General features: G+C 41.9%; 1 protein-coding gene across 1 annotated transcript in view; it reads left to right on the top strand.

The window, feature by feature from the left end:
• The window catches only part of LOC306662306 (CUB and sushi domain-containing protein 1-like), a gene marked incomplete at its 3' end in the record, with an annotated part of 487379 nt that overhangs the window by 310636 nt on the left and 153792 nt on the right, over positions 1 to 22951 (top strand). Inside the window, exon 2 of the mRNA XM_079141803.1 lies at positions 267 to 483. Coding sequence (XP_078997929.1) covers positions 267 to 483 — 217 coding nt within the window. The remainder of the gene's footprint in view (positions 1 to 266; positions 484 to 22951) is intronic.

The following is a 22951-nucleotide window of genomic DNA, read 5'->3' as shown; positions in this document are numbered from 1 at the left end:
TCCTGTATTGGAGGCTCTATGGATGAAGGTTTTTTGAAAGTGACATTTCTGTCTCAGTAGCAGAGTTCCCTGCCTTTTCATCCTGTTTGCTGAGGCTCTCCCCCTGCTTCAGCACTGCAGAACACTGATGCAGCTTATCGCTTGATAATCTTGCATGAGAATTATGCAATACGTCAGTATAAAATTGACCAAAAGTAGTTAAAGAATTGAAAAATCGGATGAAAGATGGCCAAACCAATACACTGTTTTTGTGCTTTGTTTCCCAGGTCAGAATTGCGGAGGCTTGGTCCAGGGACCCAATGGCACCATCGAGAGCCCTGGCTTCCCCCACGGCTATCCCAACTACGCCAACTGCACCTGGATCATTATCACAGGGGAGCGCAACAGGATACAACTGTCCTTCCACACCTTCGCCCTGGAAGAGGATTTTGACATTCTCTCGGTTTATGATGGACAGCCGCAGCAGGGGAACCTGAAAGTCAGGTAAAGTGCCCGCTCTTCTTACTATAGGCAAGGTAGAAAAATGTTCAAGTGCCTGGGTTCTAAAATACAATTGGAATTCATGTTTGAATCTCATCATCAGAAAAAATCAAGCTACTATAAAGAAAAACTAAAGGTTATAGGTTTGTGTCTAATTGTGCACCTTTCCCATACTTAAACTTCCTATTGAAGCAATCCTTGACTTCCTTTATAGATACCTCCTTGTTCTAGCTCTGCAGAACAGTGTTGTCAAGGTAATTTAAGTGAAGTTATAATACACCATTGTTTTTAAGCAACTGTGAATTTAGGGAAAAGTCAAAAAGATAAATGAGGGAGTGCAATTCAGATAACAACAAAAGGAAGCTTTACGTTGTCAGAGAATACATTCGGGAGGAAGACCTAGGAGGTGGGTGGAGTGAGAACATTCAGGAATGCCAAATTATCTGGAGGCCATTGGGTTTAGACAATCATAGTATATTCTGTTCATCATTGGTTTTCTCCTTTGATCTATGACCTTTACCATGAAGAAAGAAATAAGCACAAAAATGTACCTGTACAAGATTTTTTTTTTTTTAATTTGGCAATGGAAAGAGGACTATCCCTTTCAAAAAATAAGATTTTCTAAACAAAATTGATGAACATATTTAAATATATACATTTATGGCAAATCAGGTCTTTATCTTCTGCTTATAAAGTTCTACATTACTTAGAGATTATGTTCAGTATCTGTTAGTTTGTAGAAAAATTGATAGAAGGCAGCAGAAATTGCTTTGCATAAATAAATAATGTAAAATTCACATTAAGGCCAGTAGGAACACACACACAAAAACATATCCTATTCATGAATTTGTGAAGTGAAAAAAATCACTAATTTCAAAAACACACTTCTATTTGTATATTTAGTTAATGCATTTATATCACTATACAACATATAACTATATTAAATATAAAATATATTATTAATGAATTTCCAAATATATTCGATTGGCATTTTCATTATGCATTTTCAAATACAAAATATCTTCTATTATTTTCTGGGTCATCTACCATATCTGTTTTCTTTCCATATGTTTATTTCCATTTCTGTTGCATATTGTACAATAGCTGACTCTTTTCTGAAGCAGGTAAGTAAATTTTCTTTCTTTTTAAATAGCATCTGTGGTCCCCATGCTGGATGTTTGAACAAAGTATCTATTGTACGATGTTTGCTCATGTGATATAAGAGTTCCTCTCAGCACTCCTGCTCTTCCAAACATTGTTTTTTATTTGTTTTCAGTTACAAGTGTTGACACTCCCAGGGAATAGCAATGTTTTATAAAGGCAAAAAGAATTATAACAAAGACCATAGTTGTGACAAAGCAAAACAATGACAACAGCAAAAAGAATTAGGAAGTTCAGTTTATTCAATTACCATCACATATGTGTTAAAGCTAGTTCTTTAACATCAGGAGTTAAAACTAGTTCCTTCTCTTTCCATTTAAACACCATTGTAAACATGTGCTCAATAATACTTCCATTTTCTTTCTCTTAATATTTCCTTTTTCTGTAATTCTTTCAGGTATGAACACCTGTCTCATATGTTAATTCAATTGACTACTTGCAACCATTTTCAACAATCTGTTATGCTTTCATGTTCTTAATGTGATGTTAAGATCATTTTATGTTAAGGAGCACAGATCTTGGAACACAGCTTTCTGGTCTATGCACTATTTTAATAGGATCAACACTGGAAATATTTATGCTCGTGGTCTTTTATTTTGAGTTTAATGTACAAGTTGATGTTTGTGTCTGCGGATTCTCATAGTTGTTGAGACAGATGTCGGACTCTGTGGTCCTCCTACCTTCTTAGATGCTTTTAGTCAGGAAGAGAGATAGGTCACTCTCTTGGAAGAGATATGGGCTTCCTGGAGTCACTCAGGGACAGAGACCACAGGGTGTATTTGTGCTTGGTTCTTGAAGTGCGGTGTCTGCTTTCAACTCGGTGCTGATTGCACAGTCTCTGCCTGTCTCCACCTTGACCTGCCCGTTTGAAGCACCATTCTATGGGTATGCAGTAAGTCTATGGGGAGCTGTTCTAGGTATTGTATGATAGAAAAACTGTACCAAAGGCCATAATTCCTCCAATGGCGGCTTAGTGAGATGGGTCTTTAGTAATGTGAAAATCTGAACCAATAACAAGGTAAAACAGGAATGTTTGGATTGTCAGGGAAAACACAGAAGAAAGTGTTTTCTCTGTCAACGTTCAACATTGGGGCTGATAGGCAGAGTGCCTATGAATGGCGTCAAATCCTAATTAATCAGAGAGGGGAGTACTCACTGATGTCATCTGTCTCCCTGTTACATCTGGAGCCATTATTTATTTCTCAAACACAATTGACTGACACTATTTAAAGCAGCTCTGGAATTCAAAGAAGAGCATGTTCGTGAGGGGCAATGGATCTTTGGACACAGAGCTGCCCCAGAAACGATTATTAAAGGCTGCCAAGGACTGTCCTTTCACTGTGGCTGTTGCTAGTAGCTCAGAACCTGCTCTGACTGAGAAATAATGTCTTGTTACACAACTTGAGCATCTTATTATGAAGACATTTGTCCTGTTTATCCACAATGAGAGATAGTTTGTGAATAAAAATGTGGATATACTCCCCAACAAGCAAAACATGGAACTTGTAGTTGAGAATTCTTCACGATTATATTTGAATTTGGACATTAGTCAGAAATATATTATTCACTATATATAAAGAGATCTTTAAGATCAAAAAATGACACGTATAACTCTGATATTATCTTGGATTGTCTTTAATACAAGCATAACTACAAAGCAGAATAACCTGTGCCTTCTCAGGAAATATGTAGATAGCGTGTAGATAATTTAGACTGTGGATAGAGACATTTTAATACATAGACATGGAGAGCTGAAGGGAAACCTACCTGGGAGAATGAGAGGAAAGATGCAATCAGTTAGAAGTGCAGCTGCTCCTGGGTGCTCTGCGCGAGGAGCTCAGCGTGGCCCGCAGTCCGAGCACCGAGGATGGTCAGAAGCTGAGCTTCTGGAGGCGGCACAGCTCTGGCTCCTCAGTCTCCACGGCGGTCCCGGGTCGCCAAGTCCTGCAGTCCTTATTTTTTGGCATCTCTCCATTCGCCATGGCCTGTTTAAACCTCTCACCGGTAGAGAGGTGCCCAGGGCACCAGAGCAGTGCCAGTCCTGCCCCAGCATCACCCCTGTGACCCCCAAGCGCTGGCTGCCTGCTACCCCTGGTCGGCACTGTCACATGCACGCTCCTGGTCAACACGGCCGACAGTCCAGGAGCACAGCAGTGTGATGGCAGGCATCCTGGCCAGGGCTCCCTGCTGTTCCCCAGGCGAGTTCTGCGTTCGGCTGATGGATCCATGGGCTTCTCCTTGACGGGACCTTGTGAGGCGATAGGATTCTTATCCCTGCTGCTGCACCCCTCCCTCTGCCCATCTAAAGGATATTTGTCTTTTAAAACCCAGTCCATATTATATTTATCTCAGGAAATCTTCCCTGGGTACCCAAGTTAAAAACCAAAGCTTTCACCAAAACCCCTTCCTTTTCTCTGAACTCTCTGGGAGTTCCTGGAAGCCAGCCTGTGCTCCTTTGCACTTGTGCCTGCCTCTCTGGGGCCTGTGCCCCTCTGTGTCCCAGCACGTCAGGTAGAACATAGGCATGCCCACTGAGGCTTGGAGAGGCGCCTGGGCAAGCCTTCTCCTGGAGTGGCAGGTGTAGGCAGTAGACCTCCTGAGGGTTGCGCCCCGCTCCAGTCGTGTCGCTCAGGGCCGCCTCTGTGTGAGTGCAGCTGAACGCTGGGTGACTGTGCTGTGACTGAAATCCAGCTCATGCTTCCTGAATTCAAAGTGGAATTTATTCATCCCAAATCAGAGAATAATTGAAATTGACATCAATTTCCAACTGTGGTAACTTTATAATCATGAAGGTTGAAAATAAAACCCATTAGGAACTCAAAACGTGAATAAAAGTGAACCCATGAAGGGAAATTAAACAAGGCACTGTGGGAAACCAACATATATTAGTGCATGATTGTGCTAGAATACCAGGCCTAGGACAAGAGCGTGGGCAGTCGTCTCGGATTTCTCATCCTCTCTTTACAAGATCACCCCTAATTTTCTGCAGGGGTGACAATGAAGAGGTTAGAGAAGAAAGTGACGGGAACATTAAGTCAGGAATCGTGAACACCTGTTGTTTACATATCCCAGCGTTTCCCCCAGTTTTCCAAAACCGCAGTAGGATGTTGGGATGCCGTAAGCATTTATTAAGAAACCTGCAGAATGTTGGCTGTGTCTGGTGGCGCTCTGAACTGACAGACTTTTAAGGGCCGCAAAAGGGTTTCAGCTGCGTCACAATCATATTAGACAAGAGACCCAGTGCCGCCATGATCCTTCCTTCCTGTCCTCACTGACGCCATGAGTCCCGAGGCAGCCGTGTGTGCACCAGGGGTCACCTGTGAACCAAAGTACCAGACTACTTTAGCAGTGACTAATGCCCCAGTGAAGGCTCTGGTGCTCATGGGGTGGAGCTTCTAGAAAAGCAGGCCTTTGGCTTGTTCAACCGACGCAGGGTGAGGGAGGTCCAAGGGTGAGGGGCATGGAGGCAGGCAGAGGGAGGGAGCAGAGGCCGCGCTCCACCCAGAGAGGAGGCCTTAGCCGCCAGGCACTTGGACATCAGGGCCCAGTAGCCCAATCAGTGCTTGCAAACCTGATTAATCAGGTTATTACAGCTCAGTGAGGACCCCGAAGGGAAACAGTGGAAGGGCTGATCTCTTACATAGACCTAGAACATTCCCATAGTTATGATTTGCTCACTTTCCTACATATTTTGGGATGATTTAAAAAAAAATGGTCTCCCATATGTCTTCCAAATTTATTTAGTTAACGTTAACTTTAAATTAGCAATTCATAGATAAGCTGAATAACTATTGGCTTAGTTTAGCTGAATAACTATTGGTTTAGTTTTGCTTTGCTTTTCATTTAGCTGTTTGCAGTTGGTGGTGAGGACCAGGTCAATTGAATCAGAAATCCCAGCGTGAACTGGGGTCTCCATGTGGGGCACATGATTCTCCCCACCCTGTGTGATTTTAATATGCAACCTTGGTTGAGAACAACTGCATATATGTCTGTGTTCGCAAAATTCCTATTTATTAAGAAAGAAGATTAAACTGCAAGTGACTGGAAAAATCCTGGAGACAAATAATAGAGGAGACAGTAAGAATCTAATCTACTGTGAGCAGTTTCAGCATGCTTGACTTTGGACTAGGGCGCCTCTGCTAAACAGCCAAAGGTCTGTGACTCATTCCAGACCTTGGCTATTGTGAAGTGGAAAAGCCGTATCCAGAGGAGCGTATCCAGAGGAGCGAGCAGCCCTTCAAGACTTCCTAAATAGACACGTAAGGAAACTATTCAAATAGTTGCCCCTCCAAGAAATTGCCCTTGTAAAAATACAGATCTCCAAAAAGACATTTGAATTTTTTCGAACAGTGGAAGAAGAAGAGATGGCCAAAGAGTTTGCAGCCTGTCTCAGCTTTTAGCAGAAAAAGGTAATTTGTGGAGTGGATCATATGACTTGGAGGAAGACACAGATTTATAAAACTGTAAATCTTTACTATGTATAGCAAAGCAGATGTTAGATCATCAATTAAAACACTAATATGAAAGTAAAAAATATTAAAAACAAATTTGTATTTTTTTTTAGGTAAGGCAATTTTGAAATCATAAAGTGATTTCATAAATCATAAAGTGATTTCTCCCCAAATTTAAATCCTAATAGACAAATGGTAGATTGATTAAAAAGTACCTATAATAGATTTGAAAGTCAAAGGGCTGGTATCCTTAATTTAAAGTATATACTTTTAGAACTATAAGACAATGAAGAAAGCCATTCAATTAAAAAGCAAGTGAAAATATGAATAAGGAGTTCAAATAAAATAAATTCATGGTAACAGGTGTATAAAAGGCAAATGAAAACATCAATGCAATTTAGTAGCTCACCATTCTGCATGGCAAAATTTTGATAATTCAGAGTTTTTGAAGATAACGGCAAATACCCTTATAACCCTTTACATATAATATTAAATTGCTACTATTCTAATAGAAATTTGGAAATTATTCTCAATATTAAAGAATCCATTATATAGTCTTTTGAATGTTATCATATCTATGTATCTATAGAAAGAGATTAGTTAACTAGGATATCCATGTAATACAATATACTTTTTAATCAACGAGGGAAATATTTTTTTGCTCATGTTAAATGATGCTTCTGGTACATTTTGCACTTGAGAGTAAACACCGTGTCAGATTGTCCAACTCCTCTCAAGCTTTTCTTCTTCCTAAATAAATGCTGGGTAATTACTCACAATAGAACACCATTCAGGGGGTCTAGGAGCTGGTGGGCTCTGGGATTCCTGACCTGCAGGGAATTACTGACCTACATCTTCAGCAGGTTGAAGGGAAGGGCTTCTGCACAGCCCCTGGGTTTCCCAGGGCCTTGTGCCAGCCAAGGCAATTTCAATCAAAGCACAGAGTTGCCTTAACCTAGAGAGTGTGGGCTGTTTCTGTGTTCCTTGCAGGTCAAAGGTGAGAGAGGGACGAATTTTATTTTGGGTATATGTTTTCTGCCTGTGAAATTCTTGTAGTCAGTTCTCTTTACCAGTCTGTAAATCTCCCTCTCTCCTGTTTATCTGTCTCCACTGGGGTTGATTTCATCTCTCAGGAGAGGTGTGGCAGCAGGCAGATCTGAGGAATGCTGGGCTAATGAGGCACCTGGGATGAGAGGCAGACTCCTATCCTGAACACCCAGGAGTCAGAGTTCCACGTGCCCCACATGGCCACATTCCTTCAAGAATCATTTGTACGATCTCTCTCCAAAGGGAATAAAATATTCATCTCTATCATAATTTTAGTCCTTGGTTTCTGGGAAAAGGAACATAAAATGTCAAAAATTCAGTAATGTTTATTCGTCATGGTGGTGGATATGGGAAAACTTTTAAGACGGCTTATTTTAGGGAACTATCCATGTTAATAGAAAGTAGTTGCAAATAAACATGTTCCTAGAATTTACAAGATTTTCTTAGAATTTCATAGATTTTATGTGGAAAACCAAATTTGTAGCTGAATAGTTATTTTTTGGGTTTGAGATTTACCCTTCTTCCCTCCTTTGTTTATAATGCTTGGATGGCAAAGCAAATTGCAGATTCATCTGTCCTTTTATGTCCTACAGTAGCTTAGCATTGAGAATAGAGTAACAAATGAATTTTAATAAAATAAATATATTAGATACCTTACAAAATAATTGTAAAGGGATGAATGCCATATACAAAATGTTAATTATCTACTTTTAATTCACAAAATGAAAAAAGAATGTGATATTATTTAGCACATGAAACAATTTACTCTTCCCTAGTAAATACACTTCCTTTCCCTTTGGGTAGAAATAGGATGCACTTTGTGTCTGAAATATGCTGGAAATCATAAAAAGGGCACCAGGTAGCTTGGGCTTCTCCTGGCTTCCATTTCTCCTGGCTTAACTCTTAAGACCTTAAGTCCTAACTTGAGCAGGATTCAGACATCTGCCCCCAGTTCTGGGTGGGAGGCATCAGTGAAAAATGCTTCAGATCTTCTCTTCAGACAGCACTGACCTGAAGGGTGCTCGGTAGGGAGGGCTCTCATGGGAAGCTGGGTATCTACCCTTGGCACTGGTCTGTGACCCCCGCCCTTACCTGGCTGCTGTGGGATCTCCTGGGCCCTTACCTGGCTGCTGTGGGATCTCCTGGGCCCTTACCTGGCTGCTGTGGGATCTCCTGGGCCCTTACCTGGCTGCTGTGGGATCTCCTGGGCCCTAACCTGGACGCTGTGGGATCTCCTGGGTCCATGCCTGATTCCTGTCGGTCTCTTTCTTACAGCCACCTTGGGATCAGACGATGACTTTCTCTCTGGGCCTTATTTTCAGCCCAACTTCCCAAGCTCAAAGACAGTATTGATCTCACACTGAACTCTCAAATGGAAGATACAGGGTTACGACTGTTTGACTACGACTTACCTCCATGTAGTTACAGACAGTATCTGTTCCCTTTGCCTTTAGAAATCACTAGTATTAAAAAGAAATTGTGTGGCTGACTCCTAACTTCAAGGAAACTGTTCCTCCATGAATAGGGTGTTTGTTCCATTTGAGAGGGAGAATCAGAGAGTAAGCAGAAATAATAACGTGAAATGTTTCACATGACCTGTCACCTTTTGGCTAAAAGAAGAAAATTGAGCTAAAGAAAACCTTGGCCTCCTGAAATCTTCTAAAAATATCTCTCAGAAGGAGATGGCTTCTCATTTTCTCACAGTCTGTACACGGATTCTCCGTGGTGTTTTTTTCTGCTTGTAGTAGCACTTACAGTTCCACAATCACTCCATCAAAAGATTCTGTTTTAGTCAGCTTTGCATCACTGTGGCCAGGACCCCTTAGAAGAGGGAAAGTTTGTTTGGAGCTCATGGCTTCAGACATCTCAGTCCATAGATGGGTGACTCCATGGCACCAGATGGAGAGAGAGAGAGAGACAGAGAGACAGAGACACCACAGAGAAGATGCACCCTTCCAGGGCCGCCCCCAGTGAAGTACCTTCTGAAGCCACGTGCTACCTGTCCATTCAAACTAGGATGGACCGATTAGATTATAAGCTCTCACAATCCAATCATGTCACCTCTGAGTATGTTCAATTAACAGGTGCTTTGGGGGATACCTCACATCTACCAAAGCAGTTACTGAGCCTGTCCTGAGTAACAGATGCGTTCATCACCCTGTCTTCAAGCTGAGGTTAAATGGTACCAGAACTTCATGTGCCTGTGCAACAGGTTTTATGAGATTACTTATGTCCTTGGTACATGTAGTATTTTAGTTGTTTATTTTTTATGTAATAGAGTTGGGAAGAATCTACCTTTGACTGGTGAGGGTGTGGGTGGGAAGGAGCTATGGTGGTGGAGTAGCTGAGAGTATTTACTATTATTGCACTATGCTCATTAAAATCAAAGACACCACCAAAGAGCTGAGCGCTTTCAACTGCGGTGATGCTACTTACATATGTCTCTTGAAAGAATCATGTGAGTTCTACCTTGGACCTTTGCCTGTTACTTATGAGACTTTTAAAGTTGTACTATAATGCATGTATCCCATGGTTTGGGATATAATATCATTCATGCCTTTTGAAATAGATGAGCACCGACTGACAAGTTTCACTGCAAAGTCTGTGTGTTAGTGGCCCGGTCATCTTTTCTTGAATAGCATGTTGTATGACACATTTCCATTCAGGATGGCAGATCAAAAGCCCAGGTGGAGAGACGCTTTTCACTTGACACTAAAAAGGGCACAGCTGAAAAGCAGAGGGGAGTCTAGGAAACGGCCCCAGCAGAAGGCTAGCTGGCTTCCCGCAGGGTGATTGGGAGGCGCTACTTAGGCAGTAGACATTACGGATGGGATCAGCGAGAGGATTTCTTTTCCTTAGGTGATTTCCTTACCCCCAGGTCCCCTGCCCTGAGAAGATCTTCATTTTCTTCTCACTAGCGGCATCCTATTTTGATCCATTCATCTTAAAGTCCTCTTTCAGAATGAACCTGTCTGCCTTCCTCATTTCGCCTGTTATAAATAGTGCAAGCTAGGTGCTGAGTGACGAGTGCCGTGCGGATAGCAAACCCTCCCTTCCAGGTTGTTAATTTACCCTGTCTGCTACCTGCTCTGGCCACATGTCAGTCATGGCACCACACCCCTGACCGCAGTGGAGTCACCTGAAGGGCTGAGTAGGTGAGCTCTGGACGGAGGGCTCTTGGTCCCTTCCCCTCTGGACTGGTGTCAGGATCCTGAATGCTCCTGGCAGTCAGGCCAAGAGAGCTCGCCGGCTAGTGAACAGGCTGAGTGTGAGACGGGAGTGAAGGGGATTGCTGCAGGCTGGAGAGTCGCCTTCCCTGAGCCTGGGTCAGGGGCAGCGGGGCTCCGGTCCCCTTGCCAGCAGGGAGAATCCCCTCCTTTTTAAAATCCAGTGCTGGCCAAGGGAAACACATCTGGGGAGCAGCAGCCTGCAGCCTCCGCTCTAGGAGGTCAATCAGCCATTGCAGCCGCGACGATTCCACATGGTGTTAATTCTAGAGCCATCAGAAGAGGCGTCCAAAAAACTCCTGGCCCCCAAAGAGCTCGAGTCTCTCTAGGGTTCAGTTACTTCATGTTGAAAATTGAGAGACTGGGTAAGACCACAGGGGTTCTTCTGTAAGAAAGTTTACCCTTTCTTATTGTGATTTTAGTTTGCACGTCCCTGCTGACGGATCATGTTAGCACTTTTCATGTGCTATCAGTCATCCAGATACCTTCCTTTGTGAAGCATCTGTTAAAACCTTTTCCCAATTTTCAGTAGGAATTTTTACTTCTGAGTTATGAGTTCTCTACATATTCAGGATATAAGTTCTTTGGCTGAAATATGTGTTGCACGTAATTTCTTTCAGATTCATTCTCTTCGTGGTGTATTTTGAACAACATATTTAAGGGGGCCTTGGGTGGTAACCTGCAGATCTGTCTCGTTATCCAGTTGGCTCTGTGTGCACACAGCGGGATGGGGGACTCTTTTTTCTGCTTCTGTGGTGTGTGCTGTCAGCTTCAGGTAGAGCATCCTGCGACAGTCATCTGTGAAGTGCTGTGGGTACCTGGAGTGCAGCCTGCTAGAGGGTCTCCCAGACACTGGCTGGCCTTGGTGCCTGACAGCTCCAGGTAGGAGTGTGAGCCTCAGCGGGCCTTTCCATTGTCCACTAGTGGCGCCTTCCCAACCAGTTCTCAATCTCAGGCAGGAAGACCTTATCTCTGGGATTCCTGTACTGTTGAAACTCTCCCTCTTTGTAGTCCATCCTCTTCTAACTATTTTTGAAATTTTATTTTATTTTATTTGTTCTAATTAGTTGTACATGACAGTAGAATGCATTCATACATTTTGATAGATCATATGTAAATGGAGTATAATCTCTCATTTTTCTGATTATACATATTGCAGGATCACATGGGTCAGGCAGTCATGCGTGTACACGAGGAAATAATGTCTGCTTCACTCTACCATCATTCTAATTATTTTAGTACTACTTTTTTTGTCTTAAAATTACTGATAGAGTCTCCATCTCCTGACATATGGGAATTGACTGGACATTTTGATGTAGATCCTTTATGTCTGTTAAGGTTAGAGGTTTGCTGAGAATTTTATTATGAATAAATCTTTCATTTTGTCAAATGTTCTTTCAACATCAACTGCAATGTTGGTATTTCTTCTTTTTTTCTACTAGAATGTGCAGTTACACAGAGTAGTTGTATTTTTCATGTTGATTCAACCTTGCACTCTAGGATAAATTCTACTTGGTCATTACTTTTTAAATGTATTATGGTGTTTGACAATACATTTCTTAAAAAATTCTTGTGTTTATAATCTGGTCTTTAATTTCCATTTTTGGTAAGCTTTTACAGGTTTTGTTAGAATGGAGGTATTTAAAAAAAACACAACTAAACAAATGAGTAGAAGTTTTCCCCGTTTCAAGAAAGGGCTGTATGATTGGGCATCATTCCTTAGGAGAAAACCTGTGCATGATGTTTTCTTTGGGGAATGCTTAAAAATGGATTAAATGTGTTGTACAGATTTAGGACTGTGTACACTTTCTATTTCTTCTGGTGTCAATTTTGGGAAATTCTATTTTTCAAGTTAATTACCCATGTAATCTCTGTTTTCAAATCTGTTGGTATAGAGTTAGTAATAGAAAGTCTTCCTCTTTGGATCTCTAGACTCAGTGCTAATAATTTTTTTTTCTGATATTGCTGATTGGTAGTCTTCCATTTTTTCTCTTTCTAGCCAAGAGTTTGTCAGTTTTCTTGATTATTCAAAGACCAAACATTGCTTTATTTTCCCAATTATTTTGGTTTTAATTTCCTTCATTTCTTCTCATTTTTATCCCCATCCCCATGACTTATTTTTGGCTTTATTCTACTCTCCTCATTCTTGCAGTTGAAGTGAAATATAAGGTTACTTACTTACTTCTGTCATATTTTAATATTAGGTAGTTAAATATATAAATTTATCTCTAAATTCTATATTATCTATGTTCCAATTTGTAGTTATTTGGTTGTATTTTGTGATTAGTACAGTTTTAATATTTTTGGATTTTCTTTTAATTTCACTTTTATAAAGTACCAAGAAGAGTGCCGTATGATTATGATTCCAATATTTGGGTTTTTACTAGTACTATTCTGGCTGTTGCCATCTCACTTAATGCTGCTACAGTAGGAACATGCTCTGTATGATTTCACCCTTTACACTTACTGGAACCTGTTTTGCTTGTGTGTTTGTCGTCTTGAGGTAGCTTTTCCATACTTGAGCCATTATTAAAGTGAAGAAGGCATCAGCAATTGTGCTCATTCACCAAACGTTACACTCTAGAAATGCCAAATGTCACATTTCTCAACTTACTCATTGTAAAATGAGAATTTCTTTATCTTTTTTAGTGGTCTGTTGAGTATGTATACACATATATGTATATACAAATATATATCATTATAAAACAAATACATGTTTATAAAACTTGAGTTAGCATATATGAATCTGTATATGTATTTATAATTTCCTACATATTTTGAAAAAATATGTTTACATATTAAATATTTGTTACTGCTATATATAATTGCATTCACGAGTTCATTTTTCAAACAATTCTGCACATTTTCTAAATTTACTTTTTTCTAAACTTCAAACAAAGTAGAACTACTTTTTTTTTTTTTTTATACCAGGGTTTGAACTCAGGGATGCTTAACCTCTGAGCCACATCTCTAACCCATTTTATTTTTTATTTTGAGAGAGGGTCTCACTCAGTTGCTTAGGGCCTCACTAAGTTGCAGAGACTGGCCTCAAACACGTAATCCTTTACCTTAGCCTCCCAAGTTTATGGGATTACAGGTTATACTCTTACTCTTGAAGGACAAATACTCCCATAACATTTAATAGTTATGAATACAAAATGTTCATATGAATAACCATGCTCATTTTGTTAATAAGGATTTAATTCACCTAGAGCTTTTATTATTTAATAAAACGTGTGAAATGAATGTTTAGGAACATATGTATAATAGTTTTTTCAGTAGTCTATGTAAATTCTTCAGTTTTTAAATACAAATATATTACTAAAACTCAACATTGTTTTGTGACTGACACAGTTCTGGTACTAATATTTATTAGGGTTTTTATTGTTTGTCCTAAAATAAAGCCAAGGACTTAATTTTCTTCTGAAGTAATTTTATTCCAAATAGACTCTATTTCTTCAATCAGTTCATGCTAAGTGGCATGACCATCATGATTATTAGGACAACGCTATTTTCCAAGATCCTCGTCCTGAGAAGAGATAGAGGGCTTGAACTAAATCGGGGAACCATAGCCCAGATGTTTCCTAGGTAACAGGCTTTGACACCTCATCCAGCGGCACACGCAGCGCATCAGAAGGCTGCTGCATGTCGGCGGGAGTGGCCGAGGCTCTGCCTGCCCTCCGGGGGCCTTCAGGACTGAGGGAATCTGGACAGAGTCTCACTGTGGCTGTCCTTCTTCAGCACGGGCTTTTCCCTCTCCGCCCCTGTGCTACATTGGCTGTCTCACCACGGGCACTTGTGGGAAGCCTGAGCTGATGGCTTCATGAGAAGAAAGGCCAGTCCTCACTCACAACTGCACATCTGTCTGGATGCTAACTATCACTAGGCCCTGAGATGTTCACTGAAATGGTGTTCATTTTGAGCATGTTTTGCAGCCTCTGCAGATTTAATTTTATTATTTCTGTGTATTCAACAGCATTAAGATGTAATACTCTTTAGTCTTTGGAAACCTGAATAATATAGACATTCTGCAACCCCCCCACACACACAAAAGTGAGTAAGGGTTAAACTTATTTTCATCTCATGTGAATTAAATTCAGAACAAAGAAAGACTAGTGAAATTCAATTCGGTATTTGTTATTTAATATTTTTTGGCATTCCCACTGAGAAGAAATGCTGGAGCAGAGAAGTGACTAGGCAGATCCTTTCTGAAATAGAATCGCATTATTTTAATCTCCTCCTGACAGCACCAGAGCTGGCGGCATCTCTGTTAGAATAAAATGTGAATTTGCTCTTGCAGTTTCCTTTGTAAGGATTCCGTCCAGCCCTCTCCATCTATTCCTCTGCACGTCTTGTGCTTTATACGTGGCACCTTGAAAATAAGGTAAAGCAGGTGATTCTGTGATATTTTCTACAAGCAGTGTGGTCAAAAATGCATGTGGGGCACCGCCAAGATTCTACAAAAGTGGTGACACTATTTTGCCCAAGTTTGGAAAACAAGAGAGCCCATAAACTGCCATTTGGATCTATTAGTTTAGCTACATAATGCTTGATTGAAATCTAGCAAATAATTGAACTCCTTCCCAAGGCAGTGCCTCTGGCCATGAAGCCCAGGAAAACATCAAAAGCCTCGCTGTTGGGTATAGGAGAGGCCACGCTGCAGATGAGAGGAATCGGGACAGAAATACACAAATGATGGAAGAAAAGCCGACCCTCTGAGCTCTCCACTCAGTCCACAGCCAGAATATAAATGAAGGGTTAGCGGAGCCTCGGCACTGCCGAGCTGCTCTCCCTGCTCTGCGGAAGCCCCGGATGTATGCATGTGCAGCAGGGTGCTGCCTCCGGCCAGAGGGAGAGCTGCTGGCGGGTCCCGCTGAGCTGCCAGCCTCTCATCTCTGTGTCTTTGCATCACTCAGCATCTCAGAGGGTGAGCGACTGAAGGGCGTCTCAACATGGCCGTGCTTTCTTCAAGAGGGGATGTGTTGGTCTCATAAAAGACCTTACGGGGGTCCCCAGGTCTCTGTTTTGCCTTTTGCTTTATGTTGTTGAGGCAACTTGGCAGCTTGGCTGTTCGTGTAAAAACGAAAACTGAAGTACAGTTTCACATGTGTTGACTCGTTGTCTTCGGGCGTCTTCTATGTGACTCCGGTAGCACCTAAGAGATGTCCACAGAAAAACTGCCGAAGAGAAACTTCACCCCAGTGGTAATTAGCAAATCAAAGGTAGTTTCAAAGAGCAGCATTGCGTCTTCACTTCATTAACAATGTCATTTGCATCTAATGAGTTTGAAGTAGGTCCCAGAATCTGTCTAGACATGGATAAAGTGTGAGAGGAGACACAGGCTTTGGGTCCCTGGAATAATGTCCTCATGACAAAGACAGGGAAGAGGTCCTGCTGTAGCCATGAGCAAGGCAATGAGCCATTTCTTGATAAGGGTAGTGCCACAGAGGTAGTCCAAGAAGACATTGGGAGGAGGGTCACAGAGGCCAGAGGAGTCACTGACTGGGCCTACGCCCTGGGATCAGCCGCTGGGGGACACGGGCGGGGCACCTTCACAGAACTACAGTCAGACTCCTCTTACTTTTGAGTGGTCTGTTGGCTCTTTTGAGTTGTCCCTGACGATAGAATTCATTCTGATCCACGGATAAAAGCACGGAATGCGATTTGCTCTGATCCAGTCCCCTCTCCTTCCCCTCCCCCTTCCTCCCAATCTCGTTCCCCTCCCTCCATCTCCTGATCTTCCTGCTCTTTACTCATTAGTGTCTTGTGGATGCCCGTGGCAGTGAGGTTCGCTGTGGTAGGTCACGTATGTTCGTAGGAAGTCATGTCTCCCACCCCACCCCGCCTCCCTTCCCCTCGTGCCCCTTGGTCTGCTCCACCAATCTTTTCCTTTGTACAAGGACCACTCAGGGTGGATTGCAAGGACAGATTCCACCCATGGAGTCAGAAGCAAATCCAGGTAGAGACGGCCGCGGGTCTGGTTGGCAGTGTCCCTGGATGTCCCTTTCTGTGCTCATGGCAAGGTGTTTGCTGTACCAGAAGACCAGCCTAGTTCTCTTGCATATTTAGAAGTGTGAGAGAAAGACGTGGCTGCCACATTCTGCATGATGCTAAGCAACACAGGAAGCCACCCTAGCTGCTATTCCATCCCTGTTTTAAATTTGAATATGTATTTTTAAAATCTGTATCAATGTCTATACCAAAGGAAGAAAGGTAAAACAGTTGAAGTTCTTGATAATTTCATTTATTTTTGTTAATATATTTGTGCAGAAAAGTAACAGGAGCTTGAATACATGAAAATGGCAAAAGAGCAGGTGGTGATAATAAACGTACAGAAATTTTAAAACATTTCCTATACTTTTTGAAAACATATAGTCATAATATGTATTATTTTTTTAAATCAACAGGCCTAAACTATCATCAATTAATATAATTTTAAAAACAAATTAGAGGCAATTTATGGAATATTAAGGAATCTATCAGATAAATTTACAATAAAGTTGCCTTGAACAAATGGACTGTTAAAAGGTCTACTGTATTATTAATATCCAAGATACGGTTAAAACAAATTGTAATTTAAACATCAACCAAGCAGTAAAACAATGAACGAACTTAGAAGAGTAAAATGAGTTTGTATTTAATTTTTTCCTTTGGATTCTAAGAACACTGAAGTCTAGATGTGAATCCATGCTGGTATCCTGGGAAAATATCCAGTGATGTTCTCAGCATTTGAAACGTGACAGATGAAGCCAGGTGCTCCCAAAGTTTTCCAGTTTATGTGAGCCAAGTGCAGCCTGGGGGTGGAGAGTGAAGGCTCTCTTTAGCTGCTGGGGTCCATACCTAATATCCTAGTGTTTTACGTTCTGTTAAGCCAGGCTATTGAACGTTACCAAAAATGAAAGTCTGCTGACATACACGGATGAGGAAGTCTTGCTTTTCAGTGTCCTCACGAGAGGGAGCAGGAAAGGCTGGCTTGCGTTCAGTTGAAACAATTAATTTTGCCCATACAAATTACTGACTTCTGAGCTGTGCCAACGTCAGGGTTTGTGAATGGCCTCCTCTGGTCGTCTGCGTGAGATGCTCAGAGTTCTTCAGAGGAAGAGGCTCTGTGGCACCTGGGTTCTTTTTCTGGAAAAAGAACTCATTCAGGAGCACAGCGTGGTTCCTAGGACGGCAGCCCTCCACGTTGCCCTCTCAGTCCTCCAAGTGTCTAAGTGTAGGACATGGTACTTTATCTTACTGTATTTTTTTTCTTTTGTACTAGGAATTGAACCCAGGGGTAATTAACCACAGAGCCACATCCTAGCCTTTTAATTTTTATTATAATTATTTTTTAATTTAAGACAGGGTCTCACTAAATTGCTTAGGGCCTCTCTAAGTTGCTGAGGCTGGCTTTGAACTTGTGATCCTCCTGCCTCAACCTCCCAAACTGCTGAGATTACAGGCCTGCAAATGTGGAACTTTTAAAAAAATATTATTTAGTTGTCAATGGACCTTTATTATCTATTTATTTATGTATTCACTTATTTATTTATATGTGGTACTGAGAATCAAACCCAGGGCCTCATGCATACCAGGAAAGCACTCTACCACTGAGCTACATTCCCACAGACATGGAACTTCAAAAAGAAAAGAATGTACATTTCAAGTGTTCTATGGAATATGTTTGTCTTTACCAGCAACAAGAGGAACATGTTATAGCATGATTTCTGAGGCTTAGGCAGGTCATGTTTTGGTAAAAGAAAAATCTAGACTGTTGAATTATGGTTATGAATTATGGGAATTATCTAAGCAGAGGGCAGTATGGCAATGCGGTTTTACAGAGGAATTCAAAAGTGTTCCAAGGACTCTCCATACTGCCTTTGGGAGTGCAAAATTTGCACCCATTTGCAGTCCCACCAGCAATGCATGAGTGTGCCTTTTCCCCACATCCTCACCAACATTTGTTGTTGCTTGTATTCTTGGTAATAGCCATTCTGACTGGAGTGAGATGAAATCTTAGAGTAGTTTTCATTTTCATTTCTCTAATTGCTAAAAATATTGAGCATTTTTTCATATATTTGTTGAACAATTGTATATCTTCTTCTATGAAGTGTCTGCTCAGTTCCTTAGCCCATTTATTGGTTGGGTTATTTGGTTTTTTGGTGTTCAGTTTTTCGAGTTCTTCATATGTCCTGGAGATAAGTGCTCTACCTAAGGGGCATGTGGTAAAGACTTTCTCCTGTTCTGTAGGCTCTCTCTTCATGTTACTGATTGTTTCCTTTGCTGAGAAGAAGCCTTTTAGTTTCACTCCATCCCATTGATTGATTTTTTATTTTATTTCTTGTGCTTTAGGAGTCTTGTTAAGAAAGTCAGATCCTAAGCCAACATGATGAAAATGTGGACCTACTTTTTCTTCTATTAATCCTGGGTCTCTGGTCTAATTGATAGGTCCTTGATCCACTTAGAGTTGAGTTCTGTGCAGGGTACAAGATAGGGGTATAATTTCATTTTGCTACATATGGATTTCCAGTTTTTCCAGCACTATTTATTGAAAAGGTTCTCTTTTCTCCAGTGTATGTTCTTGGCACCTTTGTCTAGTATGGGATAACTGTATTCTTGTGGATTTGTCTCTGTGTCTTTTCTCTACCATGTCTACATTTCTATTTTGGTGCCAGTACCATGCCGTTTTTGTTACTAAACCTCTGTCATATAGTTTACGGTCTGGTATTGTGATGCCTTCTGCTTTACTCTTCTTGCTAAGGAGTACTCTGTCTATTCTGGGAGAATATCATGCTAAGTGAAATAAGTCAATTCCCCAAAAAACAAAAGTCAAATGTTTTCTCTAATATGCAGATGTTAATTCATAATGGGGGGGGGGCTAGGAAAGAATGGAGGAACTTTGGATTGGGCAGAAGGGAGTGAGAGGAGGGCAGGGGGTGTGGGTGGGAAGGGGGGTGGAGTAAGATGGACATTATTACCCTATGTACATGTATGATTGCATGAACAGTGTAACTCTGCATCATGCGCAGCCAGAGAAATGAGAAGTTGTGCTCCATTTGTGTACAAGGAGTTGAAATGCTTTCTGAAGTCATGTACAACTAAAAAGGACAAATGTGTTTACACACACACACATATATAAATTTTTAAAAAGAGAGAAATCAACTGTTAATTTGAAAGCCAGAGTTTCTAAGTAGTTTCTCAGTCTGTGTTTTTAAAGGGGCCCTGTATAATGTATAAACACACTCTTAGGGACTCCAAATTTACCCTATATGGTGACAAGAATCCTTTTGAAAGAGTGATAGGTTAGAGACAGGATGGTTATTATAGCTTCTTAGAAACAAAATGAAAATACTCATGTGACAAACATTAAATGCCATCAACCAAAAGGGAACACTTTTTGTATTCATAGGATCAGAGCAAACTGTTATAAAATTAACCAAACAGTGATGCTATAAGGAAACATAACATATTGAAATCATGAAGATTGTTCATTTAAGGACTTTTGGGTGTGGTACTTCTTTGATTTGGATTAACTTTGCATTTTCTAAATGTGAAGACCTCTAGTTGGTCCTCAAACATCTGCTGAGTATTGATTGACTCTTTGGCTAAAATATTAGGAATTGGAAATGATTAAGCAGTTAAGTTGTCCTGACGGACAAGGTCAGGAAATTGGACTGCATTTCTCGACACCTGCTGTGCTTGGTACAAGTCTGGAGCCACTCTCCCCGAGGTGTACCCTTGGAAGATGGGAGCGAGATAGCTGCAGCATTGTGTGCTGGAGAGCTTCCGGCCTCCGGGGCATGCGGTGGACGTCCAGCGTGCAGAGATGGCTCAGGCAATGCTCTGGCTGCTCCAGGCTGTCCTAGATGTGAGTGCCTGTGCACCAAGAAGCGCACACACTGACTTTGTTTCTCTCGTTGCAGCGAGCATCCAAGGGCAATCACGGATATAGACTAGGCAACTTCTCTTTCCCTTCACTTTGCCCCATTTATTTATGTCATGGAGTCATGGAAGTACTAATAGATTACATGGGTTAGTAGACCTGAGACAAATTGGAAATCTTTCTTATCTGACAATAAACGTGAAATCATTTGCGTCCACCAATTGTAATTTTCAGGTTAAATTACTTTGTGCTGCAAATATGATGTTCTCAAGATAAATCATAGAAAATTTGTAATCTGCTAGAAAATTGTGTGAGATGGGCGAATGATTTTTACCCCAAGGAATAAACATCTTGTAGCTTTTGATTTTCTCACAACTAAAATTATTTTTAACAAATATGAATATTTGAGTATATTTTCGCAAGATTTATGCATTTAAAATCCTGAGGACATATTTTGTATTCTCTTAGGTGAAAACCTGTGCTCTCTCTAACTCAACTGAGTATTCTGAGGCCGGCTCCATGAAGCGCATGCGTACGCATGCGTGATCGTATGCGTGGGTCTGCCTGGAGTCATGAAACGCATGCCTACGCATGCGTGATCGTGTGTGTGGGTCTGCCTGGAGTCATGTCCAGGTGATTTTCAGCTGGTGGTTTCTAGGTTCTAGAATCTTTCCCATGTGTGATCTTGCACGATCCTCATTAGAATCTCAGTCTTAAAAATGAGGGAATCAGGTTACAGTTTGCACAATCTGCTGAGGCACAGACAGGAAGCGTGTGTTAGTGGCCTGCTGAGGTTACGGGTGCTCTGGCTCTCCTGCTGCGCCCATTGCTGCTGACCTCATCCATTCTGAAGTAGCCACCATAGAAGGGTGAGAGCATCACCCAGGAGAAGATTCTGCCCCGGTTTCCACCTCTGCCTTCAGTCTCCAGGGCGATACTCAAATGTGAAGACCACCCAGATGTGCGGTGCCCTTTGGTGGGCCCTGCAGCCCTTTTGCTTTCCACCACAACCTATTTCTTGTGTGACTAATTTTTCATTTTTATTATCAGATCTCACACATCAGAGGTCCTTATCACCTCTCTGTCAAGTTCTCATATTTGTTTGTCAGTAGACATTATTAAATTCTTACAAACCTTTGCATGTAAGACAGTTAGGCTTCCTCTTTCCCTTGTTGTGCATGAGGACTCCTGGCACTATACATCTGTGATACCAAAGAAACGCTTGTAAATGGAACATCGAAATCACAGAAACAGAGTGAGGAAGGAGGAAGGGGTTTCCTAGGCACCGTGCAGTCCTTCTGCCTTCGGAAACATTGCCATTCTATCTTTCTCTGCAAAACCCAGTTTCTGTGTGGTCCTTATATTAGAAGTGAGAAAAAAAAGCCAGGGAAGGAATCAAATTAGTATTCAGTCTTCTACTTTTTTCACTTGGGAATGAGTCACTTCTGCCTTTTGACAGAAAATTGACTTTTGTTGCATATAATCTATTAAGTACTGTCAAGCAAACCTTGCTGGGGTTGCTTAGCAAAGAAGAAGTGGGAAGTCCAACCCCTTGGCTAGCAGGCTGGGTTGGTGTCAGGGCACAGGCCAGTGTGTGTGGTTTCCAGTTGTGTTCTCCGATAAGACACTCCTAGGTGGAAATGGTCTGCAAGAAGGGCACAGTAAACTTGATTCTGAGGGCAATGCCCTAATTCCCAGATATAATTCCCAGTATTCTCAGAGTGGCCTCCAACAGGCCTGACTCTCCTTAGGTGTCCTTACTTAGGCATGGAGGTGGAAGAGAACAGCATTTGGCCTTACCTGCCAGGGGGTCTACCCCACAGTAGAGGGTGTTCTGAGGCATAGCAATTGCCTGTTGTAATTGCTGTCACTTAAATACAAGTCATAGCTTTGACAGAGCCTACAAATTTTACAAATTGTACAAATAATTCTCACCAACTGAGTATTATTTAAATGTAGAGGGCTGTTATTGTTTTATTATGGGAAGAAGGCTGGGCTTCCATTTATAATTGTGTGTGTGTGTGTGTGTGTGGTGTGTGTGTGTGTGTGTGTGTGTGTGCGTGCATGTGTATCCAACTATAATACAAGCCTGGGAAGGAAGGGCACAAAATCCCCACCTGATGCACAGCAAGCTTAGCCCACACCAGGGTACCTCCCACTGCCCCACTCTGGAGTCTCAGGAGGAATGTAGTGGCACTGCGTGGGCCTTGCACCATCACTTCTTCACAGGATTAACACACAGATAACCTTCCTCTCACTAGCTCATGTTCTGGTGTGCTCTGCTCCCACCGGACCTATGCTACTGTGTAACCTCTTAACTCTCCTCAAAGCCAACAAGAGTCAGGAGTTTTTTTTTCCTCTTTGTGGTCATGTGTGCATGCATATCCTCCGCGTATCCTCCCCATATCCTGAGGGCAGACTGGCCCTGTGTGGGCTGGGCCAGCAGAACGAGGGTCAGGGAACAGGATGCAGGCCCCCTCCGAGTAGCTGGCCCTGCTCCTCTTGGCTCTGATTTGCATTGCTGGGTGCGCGACCATTCATTGATTCTTCTGCCTCCTCAGTGGAACCACAGTGGTAAAACAAGAGGTGAGGCAGGAGCCTGCATCCGCCAGCGCTCGCCCAGGTCCCTGCGCCCGGTGCTGACCACGCTTCGCTGCTGGTACAGGACAGATCCCCAGGAGAAGGCACTCCTCCTCCTGGCCACTCCCACCAGCGCCGCG

The sequence above is a fragment of the Sciurus vulgaris genome (genome assembly GCF_902686455.1).
Source record: "Sciurus vulgaris genome assembly, chromosome: 5".
In the NCBI taxonomy this organism is placed as follows: Eukaryota; Metazoa; Chordata; class Mammalia; order Rodentia; family Sciuridae; genus Sciurus; species Sciurus vulgaris.
This window is presented reverse-complemented; position numbering and strand designations above follow the sequence as displayed.